The sequence below is a fragment of the Gossypium arboreum genome, chromosome 5, assembly GCF_025698485.1.
Source record: "Gossypium arboreum isolate Shixiya-1 chromosome 5, ASM2569848v2, whole genome shotgun sequence".
Lineage (NCBI taxonomy): Eukaryota > Viridiplantae > Streptophyta > Magnoliopsida > Malvales > Malvaceae > Gossypium > Gossypium arboreum.
In genome coordinates this window covers 91,574,351-91,601,405 of record NC_069074.1, presented here as the reverse complement: position 1 = coordinate 91,601,405, position 27,055 = coordinate 91,574,351, and the positions used below count along the sequence as shown (strand labels likewise).

Below are 27,055 nucleotides of genomic sequence, written 5' to 3'. Positions count from 1 at the left end.
TCTCAAAAACATTTTTAGTGCTTAATTACTTTTTCACCCCTCTAATAATATAGAACTTTCTCTTTTTTTTCTCGGTACTTAATTACAAATGTGTTAAGATTATTAATTAAAATAAAAAATATTTTTAAAATACTAATTATAAATATTTAATAGTTATATTTAAATATTTAAAATATAGTTTATATATTCTAATTAAATTTTATAAATAATTAATATTTATTGCTTAAAATATTTAAAATTTATATTTTATATATTAAAATATTAACAAGAAGTTATAATATTTTTTTATATTCTTACTAAAATATAATAATATTAACTAATTTAAATATTATTTAAATGCATATTTGTTACTTAATAATAACGTGACTAAAATAGACATTTTATTTCTCAAAAGTACTTTTTGACAGTAATGCTAAACACTCAAATTTTAAACTAAACTTTTTAAAAATACTTCTCAAAAATATTTTTTTACAGCACTTTTCAAATGCACTTTTCGAAAGTATTGCCAAACTAACCCTTATAAGCAATGGCTGTTTTTTCCTTGCTAGTGGAAGCGGTCATTTCTTTGGCCTTTCCTGAGGGTGCAGAGGTGGATTTAAATTTGAAGCTACAGGCCTCCTTCACAGAGTCACTGTCCCAATCCAAAGCTTCCCACCACTTTAATTCTCCTCTGATTTTCTTCAAGAAATCTACACTTTCATCGTCAAATGGAAGTCGCCTCAAACATGGGCACCGAGATACTTCGATCTCTATCGGAGAAGAAAAGGCTTTGGGCAAGGGACAGATGGTTTCCAGACTTGGCAAACAAGTCAAAGAAAGCGTCTTTAGCTCTAAGAAGACGTAGTCTCGTACTGTCTCCTCACTTATAACTTGTTTCATAGACTGACAGTCGAGAATTGTGAGGATCTCAAGATTTATAGCATAAGCAAGGCAATCCAGGTTCCGCAACAGTGGGCAAACACCTACGTGAACCTGACGAAGGTTGTGAAAGTCACCCCGATCTGGAAATCTGATTTCTTGAAGTGAACAACAACGAAATATCTCAAGTTTCCCTAAATTTGGTAATGCATTGATAGGACATAGTGAAGTCAATCCCGTGCAATCGATTAGTTTTAATTTTCTAATGAATGCTCGTTTGGTGTATGAGCTGAATATCTTTTCAACAGAGGGGTGACAAAATATGGTGATACAAATCTTATTCATGTGACTAAATCCCTCCAACACCTCCAAGAAAGCAAGTTCATCATCAACTGGAACTTTCACTTCATCAAAGTATTCCATCACCCCATTCATTTTACTATATACCTGCAACAGTGAAAGACAAGACATCACCTCCCTTGGTGGGATCTCTTTAAGATGCATAGTATAATCTAATAACAAACACCTCAGGTTTCTCAAATTCGCAAGGCCCGTAGGTAGCTTGGTTATGCTTGTTAATGACAAATTTAGGTACTGAAGGATTCTCAATCTTCCAATCTCCGGAGGCAACTCAACCAATCCTTGATTACCCGATAAATCTAAAGCTTTCAGACCAGTCATGAACTCGAAGAAGCCACCGGGAAATGCGTTGACCAGTGTATCTCTTATGAGTAGAGTCGAGAGGTTAGGGCAAGTTGGTGGGTAATGGATGACCTCTCTGTCACTACAACCCCACAAGGAGACCCAACTTGAGTCTATCCATTTGTTGAATTCTTGATCGGTAAGCCTCCCTCTTCTCGCTACCAAAATCTTGTTCTTATTTTTCTCTTCGTCACGGGCTAGCCACAGTGCCATGTCTCGGATCATTTCATGCATCCAAACAAATTCCATAGATTCGTCACCTTCCAGCAAACATGAAAGCTTTAAAGTGAAAATAATGAATTCTCCTTGCTTTCGTGGACTTATTTCATCTAAAAGACCTTCTCCTATCCAAAGGTCGATAAGCTCATCGACGCTTATCGTGCAGTTCTCTGGGAATATAGAACAATATAGAAAACATTTTCTAGCGATGGGAGAGGTGAGGCTGTCATAGCTAAACTTGATAGGAGGGAACACTTGCTCTCCCATACCTGAAAATTCTGATGGGTAGTTTTGCAACATCTCAATTGCACAGATCCAATCATAGTGACTCTTCCTACTAGCCATGACAGTCCCAACAGTGAGCAGTGCAAGTGGCAAACCTCTGCACCTTGCGGCAATAATTTCAGCCAACTTCGGAATCTCTGGATGAGAATTTAAGATGTATTCCCCTACCGTCATCGAAAATAAACTCAGGGCTTGTTCTGGTGGGAGACATTCCACTTTAATTCTCTCTTCAGCTCCTAAGTAACCGCACAACTCCTCCGAACGGGTAGTAAATATTATTTTGGACCCATTTTCCTTGTTTGGTAAGGGGATGCCTAAACTGGTGAGTTGGGATTTGAAGAAGCTCTTCTGCACATCATCCAATAGCAACACAAACCTTGTACCGCTCAAGAGCCTGAATATCTCACACGCTCTGTCGTTCTCGTTTGAACACTTTTGCCATATGTCATCTGAGATCTCCAATTTCCTCCGAACGATTTCTTGAAATTCCTCACTTTTTGTTGCTTTGGATTGTGTAACCCAAATTACGCTATCAAACTCATGGTTCCGGATCGAGAATTCGTTGTTGATTTTCTTCAAGAGGGTTGTTTTACCAACCCCACCGATTCCGTATAAACCAATAATCCCAACGTTTCCATCCTCAATTTTTTTCCATACGGGTTCAACCTTGGAGTCTAGGCCAACGGTATTCTCCATAGGAAATTGAGCCACCATCTGAGAGGCTGGTGGAGCGGGCAGCCTTTGAGTGACGGCTGCAAAGTCCCCTTTCTTTAACAGTTCCTCCACTTCTTCTTTCTTCTTTAACACTTTCTTCCCGATCTTGTAGGCCTTCTGCAAATTCCTGGGACAGCAACCAAAACATTTCCTCTCATCCTGAAGATTTCCTTCATGGATAAGGGCAATTACTTGCAGCTCAATAATTTCTACTTTGCTCAACCATCTTTCCACTTGCTTCTTAACCATCTCCTGTTGTGACCTCACACCCATCTCTACTCTTTCCTTCACATCATCTCTGTGGTCACTAAGGTCATTCAGTGCAGTTCTCAACTCTTCTAGGCGTCTGCCGAGGTGTGTCACATGTGCCAGACGCTTGGCGCCGAAACCCCACAAACGAGGGACGATGTCAAAGATTGGGCTCACGAAATCCATTTCTCAACGATTCACTAGATTTTACCACCAAGAAATAAATGGAAGAGATGACAACGATAATCAAATGAATGCTACAACTAATTTTGACAAGTTCGGAGTAGTTGGTATTTCTCTAATCACCATGCAATGAACATAATTAAAATATATAAAACAATTCACCAACTTGTTTTTTCTTTTCCGGAATACATACGGTGGTATTTATTAAAAAGTGAAAGTGACAGATACCTACAAATGGTTAAAGCACCAACGACCCTAGAAGGTCTTGCTATAAATAATAAGAAGAAAAAGACCATAGAAGCTCCCGAGAAAATTCAACCAAGCCAAGGTAGAGGGAAATGAAAACAACAACTTTCTAGTGGGACTCCTATACAAAATGCTTAAGTAGGTTTATATTATTACAAAATATTTTATAAAGCATGTAATATGTTTTACAGTTAATATATATTTTCTCTAAAATTGTCAATTTGTATTTAGTTGTATTTAAAATTTTGTACATACTTGGGTATTTAAATTTATATCCTGTCACATAATTTGATATCTCCACACTAATACCGTTAGTTTGTATAATACTTTGTTTGTTTTTTATTTTTTATTTATTTATGTTTGACACGTGACATTTTGGGAGGTTTCTGCATGTCATCACCGAATTGGCTATCAATATCCTATTAGCTAACAGTGTTAATGCAGATGTGGCAAACTATGTGACGGGATACAATATGTAAATGTTGAGGGTTAGGATTTTCAAAATCAAGACTGCTACAATATATAAATGTTGAGGGTGAAAGTTGCTATTATGCTAATTTTAAAAGTTGTTACATAAGCCCGCTAACGACCTAAACAGACAAAATCGAATAGTTGGGTAACCATTTTATAACTTTTCAGAGTTTGGTGACAAAAAAAGAAATTTACTAATAGTTATGTGATTGCTAACGTAGGCTTTCATGAATTTGGCATATTATTATTATTTTGGTCAAAACTAGGGTATAAACGGTCAGTAACAATGACTTATTCTCTCGCTATAGGTGCTCTCCAAAAAGGTAAATGACTAGCCATGAAATGTGCTTCATTGTCATGGGTGGGGATTAAACCCCGACCTGTTATTATTATTATTATTATTATTATTATTATTATTATTATTATTAAAACGGTAAATTATAAAATTAGTCACTAAACCATGGATAAGATTTTGTTTTGATTAATTTATTAAAAAAGTTACAATTCGGTCACTAAACATTTCGAAATTAATTTTTTTGTCACTTGGATGTTAAGTGACACTCTTTTAGTTGATATAATACCAATTTTAGTTCTTGAATTTTGTATTTTGTTGTCAATTTGAACTTGGTTTTATATAAAATTATTTTAAAAAAACAAATTTACTTAAAACTAGGAAATTCTATATAAAATTCTAAAAAAATCTCTAAAAATGTTATTGTTGAATAACTAATATGTGTGGAAATGAAGAAAATTATCATTCAATAGAATCCAAAAACAAAACAAAACAAAAAAGTTAGATCATTACATGCTTCTTCAATGTTTCTCGAAACTAAATTAATAATATCTTCAAGTTAAGTTCCATGCCCCTAAAGGACATCTATGTAATGGCCTAAATTCAAAGTTATCGGAACAGTAGTTTTGTAACCACAAATCCAATTTAAAGAGAAATATATTTCAATATTTTTGCATGAAAATTGATATGATAGGAAAATCGTATGAAAATATTGATAGAAAAATTTTTACCGATTTAGTGGTTAGTTAGAAAAAGAAATTATTGAAGAAATTGGATAAAAACAAGGTATCGGGACCTCTATCTCGTAAAAATAAGTCAAAAATAATTTTATAAACATTTATGAAATGTTAGTAATGTGGTATTAAAATTTAGTTAGGAAATTTTAATGTTTGGGTAGTCAATTAAATGAAAAGGACTAAATTGTAATAGGTGTAAAAGTTGCTAGAATGATTAAATAGCTTAAGAGTCTAATGAGAAAGGATTTAAAAGGAATTAGACCCAAAAGTTATTTGGGCTGGACGGCAAGGGTATGAAATCAGCAGAAAAATTAATAAATTAAGGGTAAAATTGGAATATTGCAAAATTAACTAAATAAAGCTAGGACTAAATAGGAAATATCTAGATTTCTCTTCATTTCTCTTCAATTCCAGCAGCTAAAAACGCCATAGGAGGGTTCTCTAAGCTGGTATTTCATAATTTTTGCACCAAGTGAGTTAATCCTTGCCTTTTTCTTGTAATTTTTGTGCTTCTAAGACTTTTACAACTAGGTCCTACTATTAAATTCTTTAGTTTTTGATTTCATGGATGAAATTGAAAGTCACCATGGTTGATTTATGTAATCTTATGATGAAATAAAATGAAATTAAAGCTTTAATTTGTTTATGAGATGATTTTTTTAGGTAATATCAATAGAAATTGATTTTTAGGACCTAATTGTGAAAATGCTTGGAATTAAAGTCTATTGCTGAAATTATGATTCCTAAAGGTTGTAAACTAGTTTAAGGTGATAGAATAAAATGTTAATTGAGAAAAATCAGTTCAATTGAGAGGCTAATTGAGTAGGGACAAAATTATCATTTATTAAAAGCTTAGGGGAAAAATGGTAATAAACAGCTTGCACAAAAACAGTTTGGATAGCAGCAGTAGACTAACTTTGAAAAAATCACTATAAATTTTAGAAATCTAATTATAAGATGAAAAAAATATTGAATTAAAGCTTATTGAGTCTAGTTTCTCATAGAAGAAATAGTGTAAGTAATGGATTCGTAAATTTTGAGATATAATGAATTTTGTGAGACAAGGTCAGAATGAATTCGGGTTCCCATGTTTTGACTTTGAAAAATCATAAAAAATTGAATAAAAACAATTAGGGGCTTAAATTTATATGTATAGAATCCTTAATGAGTCTATTTTTAATAGAAACAAATGAGAACATCATTTGAATTCTGTATGAAGAGATAATTAATTTTTAGTGAAGAAGGGTCAGAACTGTCGACAGCAGAACAGGGGTGACTTTAAAGAATAAACTTTACTGATGCGCTAAACCAAAAATTCTGAAAATTTTATGGTAAGAATATATGTGAGTCTAGTTTTAGGGAAAATTATCGGATCCTAATTTTGAGTTCTGTAGCTCAAGAAAAAAATAATTTAGTGACTATGACTCAAGTAGACAGCTTTGAATGAACTATAAATAATAGTTGAATTATAGAGAATGTTGCATATGAACATGAAATGTATTAAATTGATAATTAAATTTATTTATTTAGATCCAGAAGATTCAAATACGAAGCTAGATCGAGGAAAGGAAAAAGTTCGGGATTAGTAGATTTTTTTGTTTACAAACAAGTATCAAGGTAAGTTCGTGTAACTTGAATTATATTCTTAAATACTTGAGATTGTATGTTATTGATGTGAATATGATTTGAGTGTTCATTGTATGAAAATTAATGAAACATTGATATATTTGATAAAATGGGAAGAAATCCCAGTTGAATGAAAGGAAAATTCGATGGATCTCTAAAAAGGAATTGACGGTAAAAAGGATCTAGCCGGAGGGTGATCCTATCTGATATAGCCCTCCAAGAATATGTGTAAAATGGATTTAGCCGGATGGGTAATCCGAATTAGGGTCTGAATTTAGCTTTGGACTAGTAATTCGATCCAAGCTCATTAGAGTAATTGTCGTTCTGAGGATTTAGCTTTGACTGGTAATCCCAAATACTCTATGAGTTTATATTGCAGGGGATTTAGCCTGGACTGGTAATCCCGCTGCAAGGTTGAGGTTCGTGGGAGTGTGCTCTCTGAAATGGAAATGTGCGCACATGAGTATGAATTGACGGACCCGGAATTGTACATTAAAAGTGTACCTCTGAAAATCCATCAAAATTTCGATAAATTCAACGGGATAAGTATAAAAAAAATAACAAGGAAATGGAAATTATGATATTGATGAGCTCATCAATCATGGTATATATTATTGGTACATGGAAATTATTGTACTAACTTGAATGTTGAGTTTGTGTATATTAGGGTAATAACGCATTGAATGGATATATGGATGTTTATTGTATTGTATTGAAAATATTAGGTAAGTATAATTCTTGTTACATGAGCTTACTAAGCACGAAGTGCTTACCCCGTTTCCTTTTTCCCTGTTTTGTAGTGTTAAGAGCTCGGAGGTCGGATTTGGTCGGAGACACATCACACTATCAACCTCAGGACTTCGATATATAAAGAAACTTTATTTTGGAAATCAATGGCATGTATAAGCTAATAAAGTAAATGATTCTGTGAAATGAATGTAGAGTTAGCCATTGGTATGGTTAACAAACCTGATTTTGGGTATGTGATGACGTTATTTTATAAATATGCATGAATTTATCTTGAAATTATGTTGAATTGGATTGGTTGATTTGGATTGGTCTCGATATAATATTGCAGAGAAGGTTAGATATCTATAAAGGGGTTATATTGAGTTAAAAAAAAAATTCGTAAACTCCGATAATACCTCGTACCCTATTCCGGCAAAGAATACGGGTAGGGGGTATTACAATCTAGAATTGATATTATAGAGATTTGTGAAATCCGACTCTAATACCATTTTTAAGCAAAAAATACAAAAAATCCATACACATATTAACTTCACGATAAATATGAACAAGACTATAATTCCAATTATAGCGAAAGAACGCTTTACAATTCTGAATCACTAGAATTAGCTTCACGATAAAACAATGCATGAACTTTTTTTTTTCTTTTTCAGGATTACGGTGATATTCATTAAAAAAGTGAAAGTGAGAGATACTAGGTTTATATTATTACAAAATATTTTATTATAATATATTTTAGAGTTATTATATATATTTTGTTTTAAATTTTCAATTTGTATTTAGTTGGTACTGAATTTTTCTGGACTTAATCGATATTTGAATGTGTATTTCATCACACAGTTCGTTACCTCTATACTAACATTATTAATTTGTGCTAATGTAATATTGTTAAAGAATATCAGGAGATGATACATGACAGCCTCTCAAAATATCACATGTCAAACATAAATAAAAGAAATAACAATCTTTGAATATATATAAATTAATGGCAGGTGACTAAATCGATAAAAGTAAGTAACGATAGTGCTCATATTGCAAATTTTTTATTTTTGATTATGAAAATGACAACTTATAAAAGTTGGATGACAAAAATATTCTGATTGAGAAAAACATGGTTGTATACTCATTAGTATTTGACCTGGTATTTTTCCTTAAATAGGTCCTTTTTTTATATATATTTTTCGTCAGTAATGCCCTTTTAACATATTTCAAGATTATTGGTTTGGAAATTATCTGTTTGAATAGCTCCTAATAATCGGAAAAGCTCCTTCCAACATGTGCTGACAAAAATGTTGTCTTTGTCAGAAACTATACTTTGGGGAATCCCATGTAGTTTGTAAACACTGTTAAGGCCTGGGGTACACTTGTTGTCGTAAAAGGGTGTTCAAGAGCAATGACATAACTCTACTTACTAAGCCTGTCGACCACCACCAATACAACACTCTTCCATAGTTCCATTAGATTTAGGAACACCTTCAATAAAATCTAACGAGATATCAGTCCACACAGCAGTTGGTATTTGTCAAGGTTGCAAAAGACCAGGATATTTTAAATCTACTCTGGATCTTGCAGCCAAGTATATCTAATTCGAGTGGTCAAATCAATTTGAAGCACTAGCACGACATAAAAAGCAGCAGTAGATATTTGAGAAAGGGCATTAGCTACTGCGTTACAACAGGCAATTGCGAATCTCACTTTAGAAGAGGAGGAAGCGTAGTTGGTTTTGGGTCCTGAGGATCTCACCCCGATTAATATTGATTACGAGCTTTGTCTTGTCGGGAAATTTTTGGTTGAAAGAGCCATAAACTTTGCGGCTATGGAAAGAACCCTTTTTATCTCTATGGCGGCCACTCCGAGGTGCTAAGATTAAGTCGATGGATGGGAATGGGTTCTATTTGATCCAGTTTTATCATGTTGTGGATCTGAAGAAGATTATCTCTAGTAGTCCCTGGTCTTTCAATAACTGTTTTCTTCTAGTTCGCACCCAGGGTGGGAATCTCAAGGATGTCAATTTTTACTACGCGGATTCGCGGATTCAAGTCCATAATGACTTTTTTATAACTTTAGAGGACCAAATGAGTCATTATACCATTTCAATTTATGCTTTTGCAACCGATGCCCAACTGACTGAATTAAATCTCGACATTATATTCACATTCACTTCCTCTGCTTTCCTTATTTTTATTAACTTGTTTTTTCCTTTTTAAAATAATGACAACATTGTTTAATTGAATATACCATTTATTTTTGGTTTTATTCATAAATTGGCTCTTAAACTATACCTTAATTCTCATATTGATCCCTAAACTTTTTTTTAGTCAAAAGTGAACCTTTAACCATCAATTTTATCCCAATTTATCCTTAAATGGGACGAAACTAATAGTTTAAGGACCACTTTTGATTAAAAAAAAAACTTCGAAGCAAATGAAATCTTTTGTCACTAAATTAATGACTTAATTATATTCACCATTTATTAGAAAAACATTAATAAAAATTTATTTTTTTAATATAATCTCATTATAGGTTCTTATCATATCTGTTTTTTTTATACAATGTTTAAAATTATCCATAGCCCCTCCCCCACCCTTAAATAGGAGGACAATATACTTCAGCGCACTCGAATTTACGTCTTCCTGTACTGACAACAATACCGATATTAATCGAACTAAAACTCAATTCTATTAAGATCGGATACCGCAAATTTCCATTTATATAAAATATATATAATGGTACGTAACAAAATAAAAATAAAATGATAATTACATTCATAATCATAACTATTCTCACCCCCACATTTTCAAAAAAAAACTAATTCTAGATGACTCTTTGCAAAATCTATGAAGCAATTGGTCATATGACTGTAGCAACATGAAGTAATTTTGCTAAGAAAATTTCAGCTATACCATTACATGAACTACAAGAAGTGTACTTATGAAGAAAAATATTTTCTTTCACTAAATGAAAGAAAAATAATACACTTTATATATACTTATATATCGAAGTCACCTTTATTGGTTCTTTTTTTTTTTATTGTGTATACGAATATAAATCACGAACCTCAAAAGAATTCGTAATCGAAATCAGGCATAATTACACATTCCATAGACACACAACTCGTTGGGAGCGCACCGGTGATTGCACCCACCGCAATGCCTTTTATCGAACGAGACGTTGACGCACTCTCCCCGGCAACAAACCTCTGTGTACTTGCACTTGTTCTGGCACGCCCCGCAATTGTTGCTGTCCGTTACCAAGTCCACGCACTTATTGTTGCAACAAGTCGAGGTGGCGCCGCAAATCCCCTCGTTGTACTTGCATTGGTTTGCCGCTCTTGGGTTATTGGCTTGAAGGAAACGGCTCACTCTTGTCGATGGCAATGGTGATTGATCTGCCATTGCCATTGTTATGGTGAAGCTTAGAGCTATGGTGATGATAATTTTTGTGAGTTCCATTTCCTTCTAGAGTATTTTGCTTTTTGGGGTGAAGGAAATGGAAATGTTCAAGGCTTGGATTCTAGGGGAGCTTGTTGGATATATATATTGAGAGTTTTTGGTGAAGGAAATGAGGAGTATGAAACCTTGGGTACCTAATTTATAAGAGAAATAAAAAATTCGGATTTAACTCGATTGATTTACATAATTATTTCAAAATGAAATTTAATAAAAATTATATTTAATGTACAATTAATGTAACGTGTAAATTTGTACACGAATAGTAAAAAAAAATAGTAGTCCTTTTAATAATATCGTTTTAAAGTTCAATGATATAGAAAAAACTTAGATTTAAATCTTGAAAATGACATCGTTAAAAAAGACAGACGCGAACCTTAGAAAGATTAGTCTCTATTAATCGAATCCGATTTTTTTCTCGTATTTTAAAATAAATTTTAAAAATAAAAATAAGAGGAGTTGACCAAAGAAACAAGAAAAGAGGTAAAAAGGTGGGATGCGATGCATGCATGGAGGGTGTTGGAATTGGAGAGATTAATTCATTAAAAAAATTAGAAAATCTAGGGTTTATTAGTTTTTAAGCAAGTTTAATTATTTCTCATTCATAGATCCCAAGTTAGGATCATAAATAATTAAGGGTTTTGTTTAATTTTAATTATTAAATTTAAAAGATTAAATTATGCTATTAACCTCTGTACTTTACTTAAAGTTTTGGATTTAATCATTATACTTTAATTTCGTAATTTTTAGTCCATTTACTTTTCAATTATAGTTGTTAAATTCATCAAGTTAAACTTTACTCCTTTCAAAATATGATATACCAAACATATTATATCATATGTATAATGTCATATTCGTTTGTCATTTTCATATATTACTCATTAAAAATCCATTAAAGGATTAACGACCGTCAAAGTTCAAAAAGTGTAAGGAATTAGAATGATCTAATTGAAAAATATAAACTAAATCTACAATTGTACCTATAAGACTAGTAATTGAATTTACCCAAATGAACTTAACTGCCACTTTTAAGTCAAGACCAAAATTGGCCAATTTAAAAAGTATAAGGGTTAAAAAATTATTAAATTAAAGTATAGGGACTAATAACAAAATTTAACAAAATATAAGCATATGCTAGTGCTATTATCACATTCACATGGTAGCGTAGAAAGTCAAAGTGGGGGGCAATTTTGACCATTTCTAGAACCATTTAATGAACCCCCAATAAAAATGTGCTCCCATATGGCTCGCTTGAGGAAATTTAGCCATGCCCTCAGGCAAAGCAAAGGAAATAAAATTAAAATAAAAAGACGGTCCAAATTTTCATATCAATTCTCACTATTATATTCAAAATATTCGGTACTCTAAAGTTAGAGACTTGATAAATATTTTATAAAATATAAAAAATATTAAAAATATTTTTAAATTTTTAAGATTATTTATGAAATAAAAAAATATATTATCGATGTACTAAATATTAACCCTTATATTAATCACAATAAATATTATGAAGAAATTCAACCATATTTAAAGGATCGTGTAACTTTAATAAAATAGTGTTACATGTTAAATTATGAAAATTAGCTTCGATATTTGAAAATAAAGGGAGAATAATCGGGAATGATATCTAAATTAGGCTTCCTTTGAATAGACAATGAGATTAGCTACTATAGCGAATGAGAGGAGAGATATATGTTTGAATCCAATTACAATCATAACGGTTGAAATGAGAATGAAAAATGATTATTAATGATATTAAGTTAAATTTTATGTATATATAAAATAAATAATTAAAATATATATGTTGAAATAAAATATTTTAAATAAATATTACAATTATTAAAAATAATTTTATTAATAAATAATTAAAATTTTATAAAAATCATAAATTATATTTTTATTTATTATTATATTATTTTTAAAATAATTATTATTCATATAAAATTATTTAATTATAAATATTATTTTTTCTTTTCAATTTTACAATAATAAATTATATATATTTATTAAATTACTATACAAATAAAATTATACACATAAAATTCTAATTGTGATTCAAATGTATACTTGAAGTTTTAATTTTAATTTAATCCTATGCATTTAAATAAATAAATACATTAATTTATTTTTATATTGGATAAATATAATTATTTATGTGTGCAATATATAAACATAAAATGATGTTATATCAATAATTGTGTTAATAATTTACAAGAATTGAATCAAATAAAAATTATGTATAAAATTGCACAAAATCAAAATTCATGTATAGAATTACACATTAAATTATAATTAATGTATAGTTTTGATATTTTTCCCTAAAAATAACAAGTAGAACCAGTTTAATTTTTCCCTTTCCAATAGGAGAATGACAAATCAAATTTTTCCTCCTGGTTTCTAGTGTTTTTAGTTGGATTTGAAATTTTTCAGGAGGAAAAATCTTATTTGTCATTCTACCATTGGAAAAGAATAAGGATGACGTGGAATCAAAGTTTTGTACCATCCTTTCTCGTTTACATTTCTATCTATATTTATCTAATTTAATATTTTATTTGAGTTAGTGTCACTTTTAATCGAATCACTCACTCAATTATGAAATTAGAGATATGTTCATTCTTTTATATTATAATTAATATTATTATGATGATAGTTTTGTCCTTTTTATATTTTTATATAATTTTTAAATAAAATAATTAAAATTACAAATCCAATGATCAAACACATGTTCAATAATATCAATACGCAAGTTCATTACCCACATTTTGGTGTGAGAAAACCTAGTAAGCATTTAAAGTTTTAACCAAGTTGATGTCACCCTCGACGAGTCCCTACTCAGTTGTGAATTTATTAAAACACATTTATTTTTACAAAGAGATAAAATACATATGCATAATGGGATTCAAACTCAAAACATCATAAATTTTACTCTTTCAATTTTATTTTATTTTTGGTTGAAAAGAGAAAAAATCAAACTAAGTAGAGACTACTCTTCGTGTTCCTACACCACTATCATCCTCTATTAGAGATTTCATAAAGAGACTCATACAACACACTCAAGTCGAATTGCCTACCCAAGACTAAAGTTGTCATTTTATCTACTACTCCGTTACATTTTCGATAAACATGCACCACATGAACATCCCAATCACGTTGCAGCAAAACCATGATAAATTTGAAGCTAAAAGAGAGCCAATACTAGCTGCCACTTAACGTGGTTTGTGAAACACCTAAACTTAAGCTCAAAGGATTTGGCACCTACAATTTGTCTCAATTTTTTTTTTTAAATTTCAACAAAAACCAAAGTACCACGTTAGCCTAAGAAAATAATAAATTGGGCCACGTATGTATGTGTTTATTGTGTAACACAAGTTATTAGAAAATTGTATTGTAAGAGTATGTTATGCCCAATTAAACTAATTGAGCTTCAATCCCAAGTAAGATTTGACGGTCCAATCTTGATACACATTTTGATACCCCAATTAGAAAATCAAATTCCAATTTCACCCATATATAATTTGATTTAATAGTAGATCTAATTAAGGTGGTCCGGCCTGAGATCATCTGAAAAGTGAGAGGATATAGATAAAAATATAGATTCAAAAAATAAGTTTGAAGAAAACAACAAATGGGTTGGGCTTTGAGGAAGCTCTTTTTGGCTCAGCCTAAATTTGCAAAAAAAAAAAAAAACCCTGTTATTTTTTGCTATTGTTTTCACTGTTTTTACTACTGTTTTGTCACTGTTTTGGTGTTGTTTCGCTATTATATTATTACTATTTTATTGTTATTGTTTGAATATTGTATAACTTTTATTTTATTGTTAATTTTTTTTACTATTTTATAGGTATTTGCTTTTATTGTTAATTTTGCTACTATTTTATAGGTATTTGCTTGCTAAGTTGCATTTATGTTAGTGTTCTTTTAAGTATAAATATTTTTAAGTTATTTTCAATTTATTAGGAAATATTTATTTTAATATTTTAGTGTATTTGATGTATTATAAAAATTTTAATACAATGCAGGCTGAAACTCAAGTTTTAACAGTTTATTTGGACCGAATTTGGGCAAAACTTTAGACCCATTTTTTGGATTGGGTCGAGACCAAGCCTTAAAAATGAGTCTAAAATTCTATTGAGGCTTGGCTTGAACCAGATAAGGCTTTTGTATTTGTAAAAGTTCGAAAACCTCAATACTAAGATTTTTAAAATATCTATTTTTACAATATTTTGTTTTAAAATTTTCATTTTAAATTATGTCACGTAAGATCTGATGAGTTATTTAATAGTTAAATTAACGATTTTAGTAATGGAAAGACCTAATTGGTATAAACTTGATAATTTAGGGATTAATTGGAATTATTTAGAATTATTTGAAGTTTAAAGACGATTTAGAATAAATACCATAGTTCAAGGATATTTGGTGCAGTTAACTCTTGATTTATTCATAAAAAGTTTATTGTTCGATTAAATTAATTTGAATTTAAAACAATTTTAATCTTAAAAATATTAAATTTTTATTCGAATCACTAAATCCAAAACCATCAAAACATGAAATTATTAGATCTAAGGTTAATCCAAATTCAAAATAACCAAACCTAAAGGTAACTCGACTCAAAATCTATCTAACTTATCTAATTCATAAGCCTAGATTAAACCAAATATTAGTACGAGTAAAATATTCAAACTCAACTATGTTATTATCGTATTCAAACTCAACTATGTTATTATCGAATAGAATAACGACATAAATAACTCGTAAGCTAGATTGGTTTTTTAGCTTTATTTAATTATTTTGCTATTGAAGTATACTCATTTTTTAGCTTAATTTAATTCTTAAAATATTAATTAGTTATAATTTTTGGTCCAATTTTAACAAACATTGAAAAATTCCAACCAATTAAATTGCACCACCTGTCTTTGTTTTTCCATTTGGTAATATAATTTATACTTTTTTCGTTAAAAAGAATAAAATATTATTATTTATTTTTCTTAATTATTAATTTTTTATTCTATCTTTTTCACAACACTTGACATCAAGCAAACCAATCCCAGAACGTTAATTTTCTGCATCCAATGACAATGACTTGGTTATTTTTCGATTTTAACCGAATTAACTGATTGAATCAAATTAGTTGGATTAGTCAATTGATCATTGAATTTAATTTAATCGGGATTAATTAATTTTTTTTTGAAATTTTAATTATCAAATAATTCGATTCAAATTAAGTAATTAATCGAACTTAATAATATTATATATTTTACTTCTATCACACACGCTTATGGGTGGACATAATGTATATATTATAGATATACAAAATTGGTGAGAGAAAATATTTTATGTTAAATGTTAATTTGTTTAAAGTTTACTCAATAATTGTTAGTAGTGTAATGATAAAAAAATTTGTTTATAAATTTATTAAACACGGGTTCAATTTTTTTTTGGTAAATAAAATAGAGGTAAATTATAGAGATAAAGCAATTGCATTATAAGTTGAGACCCCATCAATCTGAACTTACTCATTAATATCTGTAGGAATTTCCTTAAACCTGATAGACCCATACGGATTCTTTTGCATTGCACCAGCCAATATGTGAGTTGCAGCATTAGCTTCTCTTGCTACCTTCTATAAAACCACTTGCCACTATCTACTACAAAGTTCATTTATTCTAATTACTAAATCCCTATTCAACTTACCACGAGAATTGTTCGAGATTGTTGAAAGGGCGTGGGCACAATTCGATAACGTTATTATCCCATTTAACATCCCAAGCCAAAATAAGGGCATCATAAATCGCTCAAAGCTCTACTCAACATTACATCTACCAATATTCTTACCCACACCTTCAAGCCATCTTCCCATAGCATCTCTCACCACAACAACAGCAGAAGCAAATCCCAAATTCGAAGATCTTGTCCCATCACACGGGTTCAATTTTTAGTCGTGTTAGTTTTATTTTTTTACTTAAAAACTATATAAAAGTATGAAAAGACAAAAAAGTCATCAAAATAATAATAGTAGTCATTTAATAAAATGGTATATTAGTCATTTTCTAGTCGAGCTTGTACCTGATTAGTCATTTAATAAAAGACATGTTATCTTTATAAATTCATTAAGTACAAGTTTAATCTTTAGACGTGTTAATTTTAGTTCTTTTATTTAAAAATTATATAAAAGTGTGAAAAACAAAACTATCATCAAAATAATAATAATAGTTGTTGAATAAAAGGATATATTAGTCATTTCCTAACAGATTTGATACCTGGTTAACTCGTGACACAAACTCAATTAGAGGTTTTATTAATAATAAGTATAAACATATACAATTGACGGAAGTAATAAAGTGTACATGATAAAATTAAAATATATCAAAATATCAAAATAAAATTTTAGTTAAATGGTAAATTAAAAGTTTTACTGACGTAATTGCTTTCGGCTTGTTGTAGGCTAGAAGACTTGAGTCTAAACTTACGATTTCATGAAAATATCTGCTTGCTCGTATGTTGCTTGATAAAATGCCTGTTAAAAATGTTGGTTCTTGGAATTCCATGATATTTGGCTTAGTTCAACTAAGGACATTTTAAAGAAGCATTGGATGTTTTTCATGACAATTTTTTTATTGAATTCTTGCCACTTTCGCTGCCCATTTTTGCTTTAAGTCATTGCTAAATATTGCTGCCCTATACTCTTGTTTGCACCAACTGTTTCATTAGTCTTCTGATCTTCATCGACCAAAATAAGCTGCTTATTGCAATCTTTTATTGCTGATTTTTGCTTCAGATAATCGTTGTTGATTTCTTGCCAAAATTGTTGCTGATTGCCCACCCGAATAGCCTTTAAATGCCCATTAAAATTGCATCCAAATTATCCTTATTTTCAGCATTTTAATTGCTTGAATGTGTATCAACACTAGCTATATGATGTGAGCAGTCCCCTTCCATTACTCATGCTTACTCGTGTATACAGTATACCAGGTTTGCTCCTTCATCGAAAATGAAGATCATAACTCGGACTACATTTTGCTTAACATTTATATTTGTCATTGTCCACATCCTAATTCAGTAGCCATATCTGTCTTTATTAGTCCGAAATTTCAACTCAACATTTTACTATAACTATTATTAAGGGTACAAATGAGTTTCAATAGCCTCGCAATGCAACAACTAGTACCTACGGGAGCGACCTGCAAATAGTCTTGAGGCACGACCACTTTATAACCTACAAAAGATAAAAGGAGGGCTTGGATTCAGAGATTTGGAACTGTTCAATCTTGCTCTTCTTGCGAAAAAATGCTGGAGAATCATACAGGAACTAAAGGCTCTTTGGGTTCGTGTTCTAAAAGGATTATACTACCCAAATCACTCTTTCTTTGAGGCTGGTAGAGGGTCGAGAGCTTCCTGAACTTGGAGTAGCCTGATAGAAGCTAAGGCATTTATGAAGAATAATATGTTTTGGCAGATTATTAATGGAGATCAAGTTTAGATTTGGGGGGATAGATGGATTGCGGGAACTGAGAGCTGTAAATTGATTGAATTACCTCTTGAGGATGCAACTGAAAGCAGACCAATAAGAGTTGCAGAAATATTAAGAAAAGATGAGATCTTTCTACCCTTGGACGCTGGTCATCAAAAGAGGAAAAGGAAACGATACAAAAAGCCATTATATATGACATTGAGGGTGAGGACAAACTTGTTTGGCCGTTCATCCCTTCAAGAAAATACACAGGGAAATCAGGTTACAAGTTGCTGTGCAATCAAGTACAAGTAAGGGAAGGAGCAAGACCATCTTCCTCACGTATCATAGACAACAAATTTGGAAATTGATATGGAGGTTGAAGGTACCCTGTAAACTGAAGATCTTTTTATGGAGATGATGCTCTAATGCCCTACCTACTAGACTAGGGTTATGGAAGAGGAGATGTCTGCCTAGCCCTGATTGTGAGATATGTGGAAGTGAGGAGGAAATAGTGGAACATTCATTGCTGAGTTGTAAGTAGGTGAGAGCCGTTTGGTTCGAAACTTGTTTTGGGCTGAGAATCCTAAGAGAAAACATCTCCTAAGAGAAAACATCAGTACTTTTGATTCTTGGCTCAATCAAATGATCGAATATTTGAGGAATGGCATAAGGGGAAAGGAATTGATTACTAGAATGGTTTATATACAACATGGTACATCTGGAAAATGCAATGTGAAAAAGTTCTACAAGGTAAAAATGTGGATGTAGGGTACACAATTAGGAAGATGAAAGTAGTAGCTACTGAGATGGAACCATTGGGCAAAGAGAGCCTGAAGATTCGGGGACTGACACAAAGGCATGGAACAAACCAGAGAAGTGATGGCTAAAAATTAATTGCGATGGAGCTTTTGATAAAGACACTGGCTCTCTGCAGGACTGGGAGTTGTGGTAAGGAATGCTCTTGGAACTTTGGTTGATGGGGAGGGATCAAAAGTGATAACTGATAGCCCTGAAGTTGTGGAAGCCTTAGCTATGAAACTAGGAATTGAGCTTGCACTTAAGAAGAATTATGATAAGATTATTCTTGAAACTGATTCGAAGATTGTTGTTCAAAAGCTCAAGCAATAGAAATCCAGGAATAGATGAAAGCTTAGGTCCATACTTCCTCAGGTGGATAGTCTCCTGGCTCAGATTCAATAGGTGAAAGTACAGTTTAATAAGCGAGTTGCAAATAGGGCAGCAGACTTGGTGGCAGCCCAGTTGGTTAGCTTGACAGACCACCATCTCCCCCTGGTGCTTATCCTGGACAAAGATGGTCTTCCAGGCCCTCCTAGTTGCTCCTCAATCTTCCCCTAGATTTGTATGAGGTAATGGGATTATTTCTTGACTGATATTTCTTGACTGATGTTTTGATGTTCTTGGTTCATTTGTAATGGAAGGACTTAATTGAAACAATCCTTTAATTTAAAGGCCCAATTGGAACCATGTCAAAATCAAGTTCTTCTATCAATCTAACATATAACTTTGTCGTTAAACACCAAACTTGGCACTTTAATTAGTAGAAGAGTCTAATTGAAACAACATTTTAGTTGAAGGACTCAATTAGAATGATACTTTAATTTAAGGAATTAATAAGAATGTTTTGAAATTTATCAAATTAAAATTTTGCACATAATTTGGGGATGTAAGGTACAATTAACCCTTCTTTATGTTATGCTTGTATATTATCTATTTGCAAATTGAGGGAAAATGGGGAAAAAAGAAACCAACCATTTTAGCCTTTTAATTATTTGTCTTATGCTTTCCAAAACCAACTAATTAGCATAACAAACATTCTCAACATTTCAAAAGTATATATTTGTAGGTTAAAATATGTAGAGTAACTGTAATTTTCATAAATTTAGAATTTAGTCCTTATACTTTTAAATTTAAGAATTTAGTTATTCTATTTTGCATATTTTAAAATTCAGGTTCAATTGTTAACACTATTAAAATTATTTTGGTAAATTAGTTTCATTACAATGCTATTTTTTTAGTTACATTGTAATCAAGTGGTGTTTTTTTTTTAATTTTAAATTGTCATGCAAATAAATTTAATTGAACTTGAATTTTGAAACATGAAAAGTAGTGAGACTTATGAAACATTTTAACCATATTTATATTTTTCATTAATCTTTTGTAAATAAAAAGGCTAATATACTAACCACGAGAGTTAAATAAGATGGCAAGGGTGGAGTTAGGGCGAATCCATTGGGGCTGCCAGGGCCCCTCCTAAAAACGATAAAATTTTGGTTTAATCTTTTAAAAATTACATTTCTACTATCATAAAAATTACAATTTAATTTCGGCCCCCCTAAAAAAAAATTTTGACTTCGCCCCTGGGGTGGAGCAGCTTTAAAACTCGTGGTTAGCATCTACCCTTTTTAATGAGCCTACAAAATATAAAAAATTAGTTACTAGACTCGATTCGATGATATCTTTAGAAAAAAAAAAGGCTAATATACTAAAAAAATTCCCTTAAACTACTGTATTTTGTTTAAGCAAGCCCTTGTACTACTTCTTTTTAGTTAAATATGCCATTAATCTATATTTTACCCATGAAATATTTTGAATTTTAAATTAATTTGCATACCGATAATAATAGTTTATTAAATAAAAATCAAGTAATTTTTATTTTTTTGAAAATATTTATATATATAACATAATCACTGTTTGAAAATTCTAACTATTCTTTTAAAATTTATATTGACTTTAAACTTTATAGTATCTGTAATTTTATTGCATCAATAAAAACTTAAGATAAGAGCATGAAATTTAAAATATTTTATGGGTAAATATCATATTAAAACCAATAGTTTTATGGGTAAATATTAATAAAGTTGACTAAAATATTAATTTTTTAATAATGTTGACGTAGTCACCCGTGTATATTTTAAGCTAAAATGATATTATTTATTTTATATGTTACGTCAATAAATAATTTAAAATTATAAATTAAAAATTATAAATAATTCATAAAATTAGCATAAAGTGTAGGAGGATTGACATATAACCTACCATGTTTAAATTTTTAATTAATATTTTTAAAAATTAATAATTAAATTTCACTCTAAAACTGTTAAATTTAACTAATAAATAAATAAAATAAATAAAAAAATATAAATATTAAAGACTAAATTTATTATTATCCCTATTACAAGGACAGACAATTTCTTTAATTAAGACGGATCTCCTTGGCCTTGGTTGTTTTTCTTTTCAATAGAGAAAAAGCAAAGCAAAACCCCATCACAAAGAATCTCTCTCCTTTCATTCTTCCAAAAAAGAAAATCCCAAATTTCAAAACAAATCCTAATAGTATTAGCGATGGATCTAGAGGTGGTCGGACGCCACGCGCTGCTCTTCGACGACGACGCCATGGCCGCCTTCGTTAACTCTCCGGAGGCTCTCGTTGACTGGAACTCCCTCGCCATCGATCGCTATGATGTGCGTCACCTTCTCTCTGGACCTCCTCCGCCTCGAAAGAGACGGCGCCACCTTTCATCTCCTTCGGTAACCGCCGATGATAAGTTGGAGTCCGATCTCGATCGTGAGCGTTATCTCGATTTGCCTCCTCCTTCTCCGTCGCTGCCCGATCGGCAAGGTGAGAAACGATAAACAGTTATTTCCTTTTTAATTTTTTTTTAAAAATTAAGTATTATATTATTGCTTCTATAATTATTAATTATGTGTTTTTTCCTGCTATTTTATGAAAAATTAAGTTCCAATTTTTGAAGTAAAAAGAAAAATATTATTGTTATCATTTCAATCTTTAGGGTTCATTTGGATAAAGAAGTTAAAAATTTAACCTTTATGGATAACAAAAAGACATTATTTTCTTTAGGACAGAACTGTAATGTGGTTGGTTGCTTTTTTTGCTTGAAAGAGTGACCTTCAAACAGTGCCTTAGCTTCTGTTAGATTGTTTTTTTATTCAGCTTTAGTTACCTAAAGATATTAATTGAAAGGAAACGAGTGCTTTCTATTGCTGTCTTTTTGGTAAAATATGAGCTTATTAGTATCTTTAATTGTTTAATTCCTTGGTTCATGTCACTGTTGAGGTTTTGAGCTTCAGCACTGATTTGTGGGAAAATGTTTACAAAGAAATAGATGGATTCAAATATTGTATTTGATCCTAAGCTTGTTTTAAAAAATCATTACAACTTAAAAACAATATGCTTTATGTTACTGTTAGTGATGTTAGAGACTTAAGAGCAATTAATGTATCTTCCTTGTAGATATTAATATATGGAAAGATGAATTGGCTATTAAGGTTTTGAGCTTCAAAAGATGTTTAATGGAAGCTTCCTGGGTGTATGAATTGTTAGGCTATGCCGTTTGCCTGTACTACTGTTTGGGTTTTGGCCTATTGAAACAAAATATACTTTTATGCTTGGTTTTTGGGATAATGGTGTTGGGTAAGCAATTGGTGATGCGTTTTCTAGTTTGCATGAACATTATATATGTTGCACTGCTTTTCCAAGATTGCAGGAAGGAACCTAGTTTGCAACAGTTACGTGTTTCCAAGAGACAAGTAAGAATGTTATTACCTTACTCTAAGCATATCCTGGCTAGTTTCTTTTTATGTTTGTCGTTGGTGGTGTTTGCTTTGCACTTCTAAAACAATAATGGCATTAATAGCTTTATTTAGAAATGATTTTGATTCTGGTTTATTTTGCTTCCAGATGGAGATAATAATGAGGAACCTGCGGCTGCTGGCGGTCTCTATAATGCTGTTTCCTTTTCATATGGAAACACTGGTGAATCAAACGAGCAAAAGGATGCTGATGTGGAATCTAGTTTTCGGCCACCATTTCCTGTTCCTGAAACCTTACTTCAAAACCTAGTAAGTACATGCTCAGCTTCTTAGGATACATCTTTACTTACTTTTTGTATAATCTAGATATAATTGTTTGTTGATACTTATCCAATGTGGCTGTCTGATAGTTGAGTAAGGTGCGTGTGTTATTCTAAGGCTTACGATGTCTAAGTTTCAGATGCTCGGAGCGCAGATGCAGTTCTTGTTTCCTTTTGATGTCATGACAAGGGTGCATGCAGGTGGGATTAGAATGATAGAAATTTGTTACCTTACAGGAACCCTATTCACTTGAGCAAATGGGATGATACATATCTTCCTAGGAGTTCTCTATTTCTTGATCTTTGTGCTTATCTGAATATATGTGAGATTCTGTGGTTTTCTTTTTTCATTTTTAATTCTTTGGGATTATTCGTAAGTTTTCAGTCACTCTCGGAACTTTGCAATTGTTAAATTTCTCATTATTGACTTGAACTCCCTTTTTTGTTCTTTTTCTGTCTTTTCTTTAGCCTCCTACGGAGAAAGTACATCAGATTATGGCAAGGACAGCTATATTTGTAAGCAAACATGGTGGGCAATCAGAGATTGTTTTGAGGGTCAAACAAGGAGACAACCCAACATTTGGCTTCTTAATGCCTGATCATCGACTGCATCCCTACTTTAGGTTTCTTGTTGATCACCAAGAACTTTTAAGCAGCAATTCCATTGATGAAGAGAGCAAAGCTGACAGTTCTCTTGATCAGGCAAGTAGTGGTAGAGGGGGTGGCGCTTTATCTTTGCTTGGCACTGTATATGGTTCCGGAGAAGACGAGGATGGTGAAACGGAGAATGCTACCAAAGCTAAGAGAATGGAATCTGGGGAATCTGGGGTTGCTATCAATAAAAAGTCAACTGACGGATCAGATCAGAAAGAATCTTCATTAAGTGTTAGTAGAAAAGATGATACTGTAACTAAACATTTGGCCCCTTTGAAGGAAAAGGCTTCTCTAATAAAACGAAATCAATCTATAACATCAGTTAAGCCTGGAACAATGACTGGGTTGAAGAAAGAAAGTGATGCTTCCACAGCTGAGAAATCACGAGCTTCTTCTTTGCCACCCATATTGAAGGTTGAAATACCTGTTGTCGAGCCTCCATCTGATTTAAAGAGAGTGGTTGATAAGATTGTCGAATTCATTCTGAGAAATGGTAGACAGTTTGAAGCGGTTCTGGTTGAACAAGATGTCAAGCATGGGAGGTTCCCTTTCCTGTTGCCATCCAATCTATATCATCCATATTATTTAGAAGCTCTTCAAAAAGCTGAAAAGGTACGATTCTCACGTTTCGCTGTTCCGTATAATGTTTTATGTATTTTATGAGATTCTTTTTTGTAAGACATCTTATTTTCCATACATATATGCTCTCTCGCCTGCACAAACACACACACATATCTGCGTCAAGTTATTCCTTTCAATTTTCCATCTATATTTCCGTTTTCTTTAATGATTGATTTAGATTTGCATATTCATTCTAATCTGATTGCAGTTGTGCTCCGATCTTATCTTGGTAGTAAATTCTTTGCTTCTATCTTTGATTCTAAGTTGCAATATTTTGTCACTGTTTCTTCTGCTGAGTGAAGATGCCTCTTTGTCTGCAGTCAAAGTTACCTGGTAAAGGATTCATTTCTGAGAAGCATGATTCATCTGGCCGTGGGGTAGAGAAGAAAGCTGCTTCATCCCGAGAAAGTGATAGTGCATCTCTTGGATCTGACATACCATATAACTCAGATAGGAAAGAGAAGTTTAAAATGGTAATCAGCAAATCAAAGAAGGATGGACAAGATCCCCCTTCTTCCAAAGCTACCCAGCCTCAAATCGGAGTTAGTGTGGATGCAGCTGCCGCAGCTGCTATTCTTCAGGCTGCCACAAGAGGCATTAAGAAACCAAATTTAGAGATTCTTTCGAAGACATCATTAAATGGTAGCAGTCAGGTCCCAACTAGTGAGGATGGGCATGTCCCAAGTTCTGGTCAGAAAGGCGAGCCGAGTGTTTCTGGTCAGGTTGCTAATGCTATTGCAAAGACGGCAGCTATTGCAGCTGCAAGTGAGGCTGATTCGTCCGAGGCATGTTTGACAAAAGAAGAAAAACTGAAAGCTGAACGATTAAAACGGGCAAAGATGTTTGCAGCCTTGATAAAAAGTGGTTCTGCACCACTAAAAACTGAATCATTGCGTGGCTTATCTGCCGAACCACCTGGGTTAGGGGTTTGTGGTTCGGGTGCTGAGGGTGGAAGCCTTTCTGTAAAAGAAAGGGAAGGCAGCTCAGGTGCAATGGATATCGATACTTGTGACAAAAATGAAAAGATGAATTCTGGTATTCATCATAATGAACGTCGATCAAAGAGGAAGTACCGTTCGAGATCAAAAAGACATGAAGCAGATAGCGGACAGGAGGAGGAAGAACAAGAAGAAAAAGAAGATAAAGTAAAGGACGGACACTCGGGTAGAAAACGGAGATCTCATCACCAAAGTAGCGATAGGCATAAGCATAGAAAAAGACATTCCTCTTCAAAACATAGAGATTCACGACATCGGCATAAGCATGATAGTAGCACCGATGATGAACAAAGTCATAAGTCTGACCACTCTGATAGTGACTGTCTTCATTCTCGACACAGACGGAAAAGAGATTGCCCTTCAGATTCTGAACACCAGAGGTCAAGATGTCGTGGCTCCTCCGAGGATGAGCATCATCCATCTCAACATCGTCACAAGCATGATAGCTCATCTGAGAATGAGCATCGACGCTCTAGACATCGGCACAAGCACCATAGGTCTTCCGATGATGAGTATAATCATCGACGGAAGAGATCTCATGCTGGAAAAGAAGTGGAATTGGAGGAAGGAGAGATATATGCGAAATCAGATCAATCGAAATTGAGTGAGGGAAATGTTGCAAGTAGGGAGGCTTCTGCAGATATATCAAACCCGGATGTGGTGGAGGGAAGGGCTTCTTCCGTGCCGTCTGCAACCACCACGGTTTCTAACGATTTAAGAGCCAAAATCCGAGCTATGCTGATGGCGACCTTGTAGTAAACAACACTGAACCTGTTTTCTTGTTTCTCTTTGTATCAGCTTTGGTCTGTTCTTTTTTGAATATTAGCATTGGTTATACTCTTATATAATAGTGGCTTAAGATTCATATATGATCAAATTAATCAATTTTAATTGATTTCCTTAAGTGTGATAGATCATGTACGTTTTACTTAGCGTTTTTAAAAGTACCACATTTAAAAAATAAATTAGTTTTAATTAAAGTTTTATTCATTTTAAAACTAAAAATTAGTTTTTATTATTAAAGTTTCATTTATTTTTACAATAAAATTGACATGATTAATGGAATAATTAGACAATTGCATATGGTATATGTTTACTTTATTTTGATCTAATAGTAAAATTAGATGGAATTTATTACTTCATAGTATTTTTACCTATTATATTAATTTTCATTTCCTATTTTAGCAAAAATAAAAATAAAAATCGATTCTAGGTTATTTGTTAATTTTTGAGTTCAATGAATAATTAAAGTTGATATCCCAAAATAGTTTTAATTTTTTCGTACAAAAATTATTATTGATCAACCTTCCTAGCACAAACGCACCTCATCAATATAGTGCGACATTATTATTTGCATTCTATGCATAATAGGCTTATAGGCCTAAAATGAGTCATATTATCAAGGTTCGATTTCTTTGGGATAAGGACAATATTTGTATGATTAATGTCTTCCAGAGAGCCATCATTATTCAGAATATTCAAACAATAATCAGTAACACCGTACCTATAATGTGCCAAAACTGTTGATAAAACAGAGCTGGCAAAACCGTCTTCTCCAGGTGCCTTTTTGTAGGATGCATACGTCGTATCGTCGCAGCAATCTCTTATGCCGTAAAACACAAGTTCAAGAATCCATTCATGCCGTCAGTAACATGAATCAGA

The 27,055-nt window shown here is 32.1% G+C and overlaps 2 protein-coding genes across 4 annotated transcripts; one reads left to right on the top strand and one right to left on the bottom strand.

Moving 5' to 3' along the window:
• Positions 1-343: 343 nt before the first annotated feature.
• LOC108451066 (probable disease resistance protein At5g63020) lies at positions 344-3,473 on the bottom strand. The gene has a single exon (XM_017748800.2). It carries the CDS (start codon positions 3,211-3,213, stop codon positions 511-513), a length of 2,703 nt encoding a protein of 900 aa, XP_017604289.1. The 5' UTR covers positions 3,214-3,473; the 3' UTR covers positions 344-510.
• Positions 3,474-21,422: 17,949 nt separating this feature from the next.
• Positions 21,423-26,270, top strand: LOC108453178 (uncharacterized). Of its 3 annotated transcripts, XM_017751127.2 has the most exons (4): positions 21,423-21,868; positions 22,949-23,109; positions 23,589-24,386; positions 24,716-26,270. In XM_017751127.2, exons 1-4 carry the CDS (start codon positions 21,592-21,594, stop codon positions 26,147-26,149), a joined length of 2,670 nt encoding a protein of 889 aa, XP_017606616.1. In that variant the 5' UTR covers positions 21,423-21,591; the 3' UTR covers positions 26,150-26,270. The 3 variants fall into 3 exon arrangements, with proteins under 3 accessions (XP_017606616.1, XP_017606618.1, XP_017606621.1); XM_017751129.2 differs by lacking the exon at positions 21,423-21,868 and having other exon boundaries at positions 22,949-23,321; XM_017751132.2 differs by lacking the exons at positions 21,423-21,868; positions 22,949-23,109 and adding an exon at positions 23,117-23,443.
• The last annotated feature ends 785 nt before the right edge of the window (positions 26,271-27,055 follow it).

Bases quoted from the DNA above. Each gene is read 5' to 3' on its own strand.
- LOC108453178 (XM_017751127.2), top strand. From the start codon at position 21,592: ATGGATCTAGAGGTGGTCGGACGCCACGCGCTGCTCTTCGACGACGAC. The intron at 21,869-22,948 runs GTGAGAAACGAT...TTTTGCTTCCAG, and splicing joins GTCGCTGCCCGATCGGCAAG to ATGGAGATAATAATGAGGAA. The intron at 24,387-24,715 runs GTACGATTCTCA...CTTTGTCTGCAG, and splicing joins CTCTTCAAAAAGCTGAAAAG to TCAAAGTTACCTGGTAAAGG.
- LOC108451066 (XM_017748800.2), bottom strand. From the start codon at position 3,213: ATGGATTTCGTGAGCCCAATCTTTGACATCGTCCCTCGTTTGTGGGGT.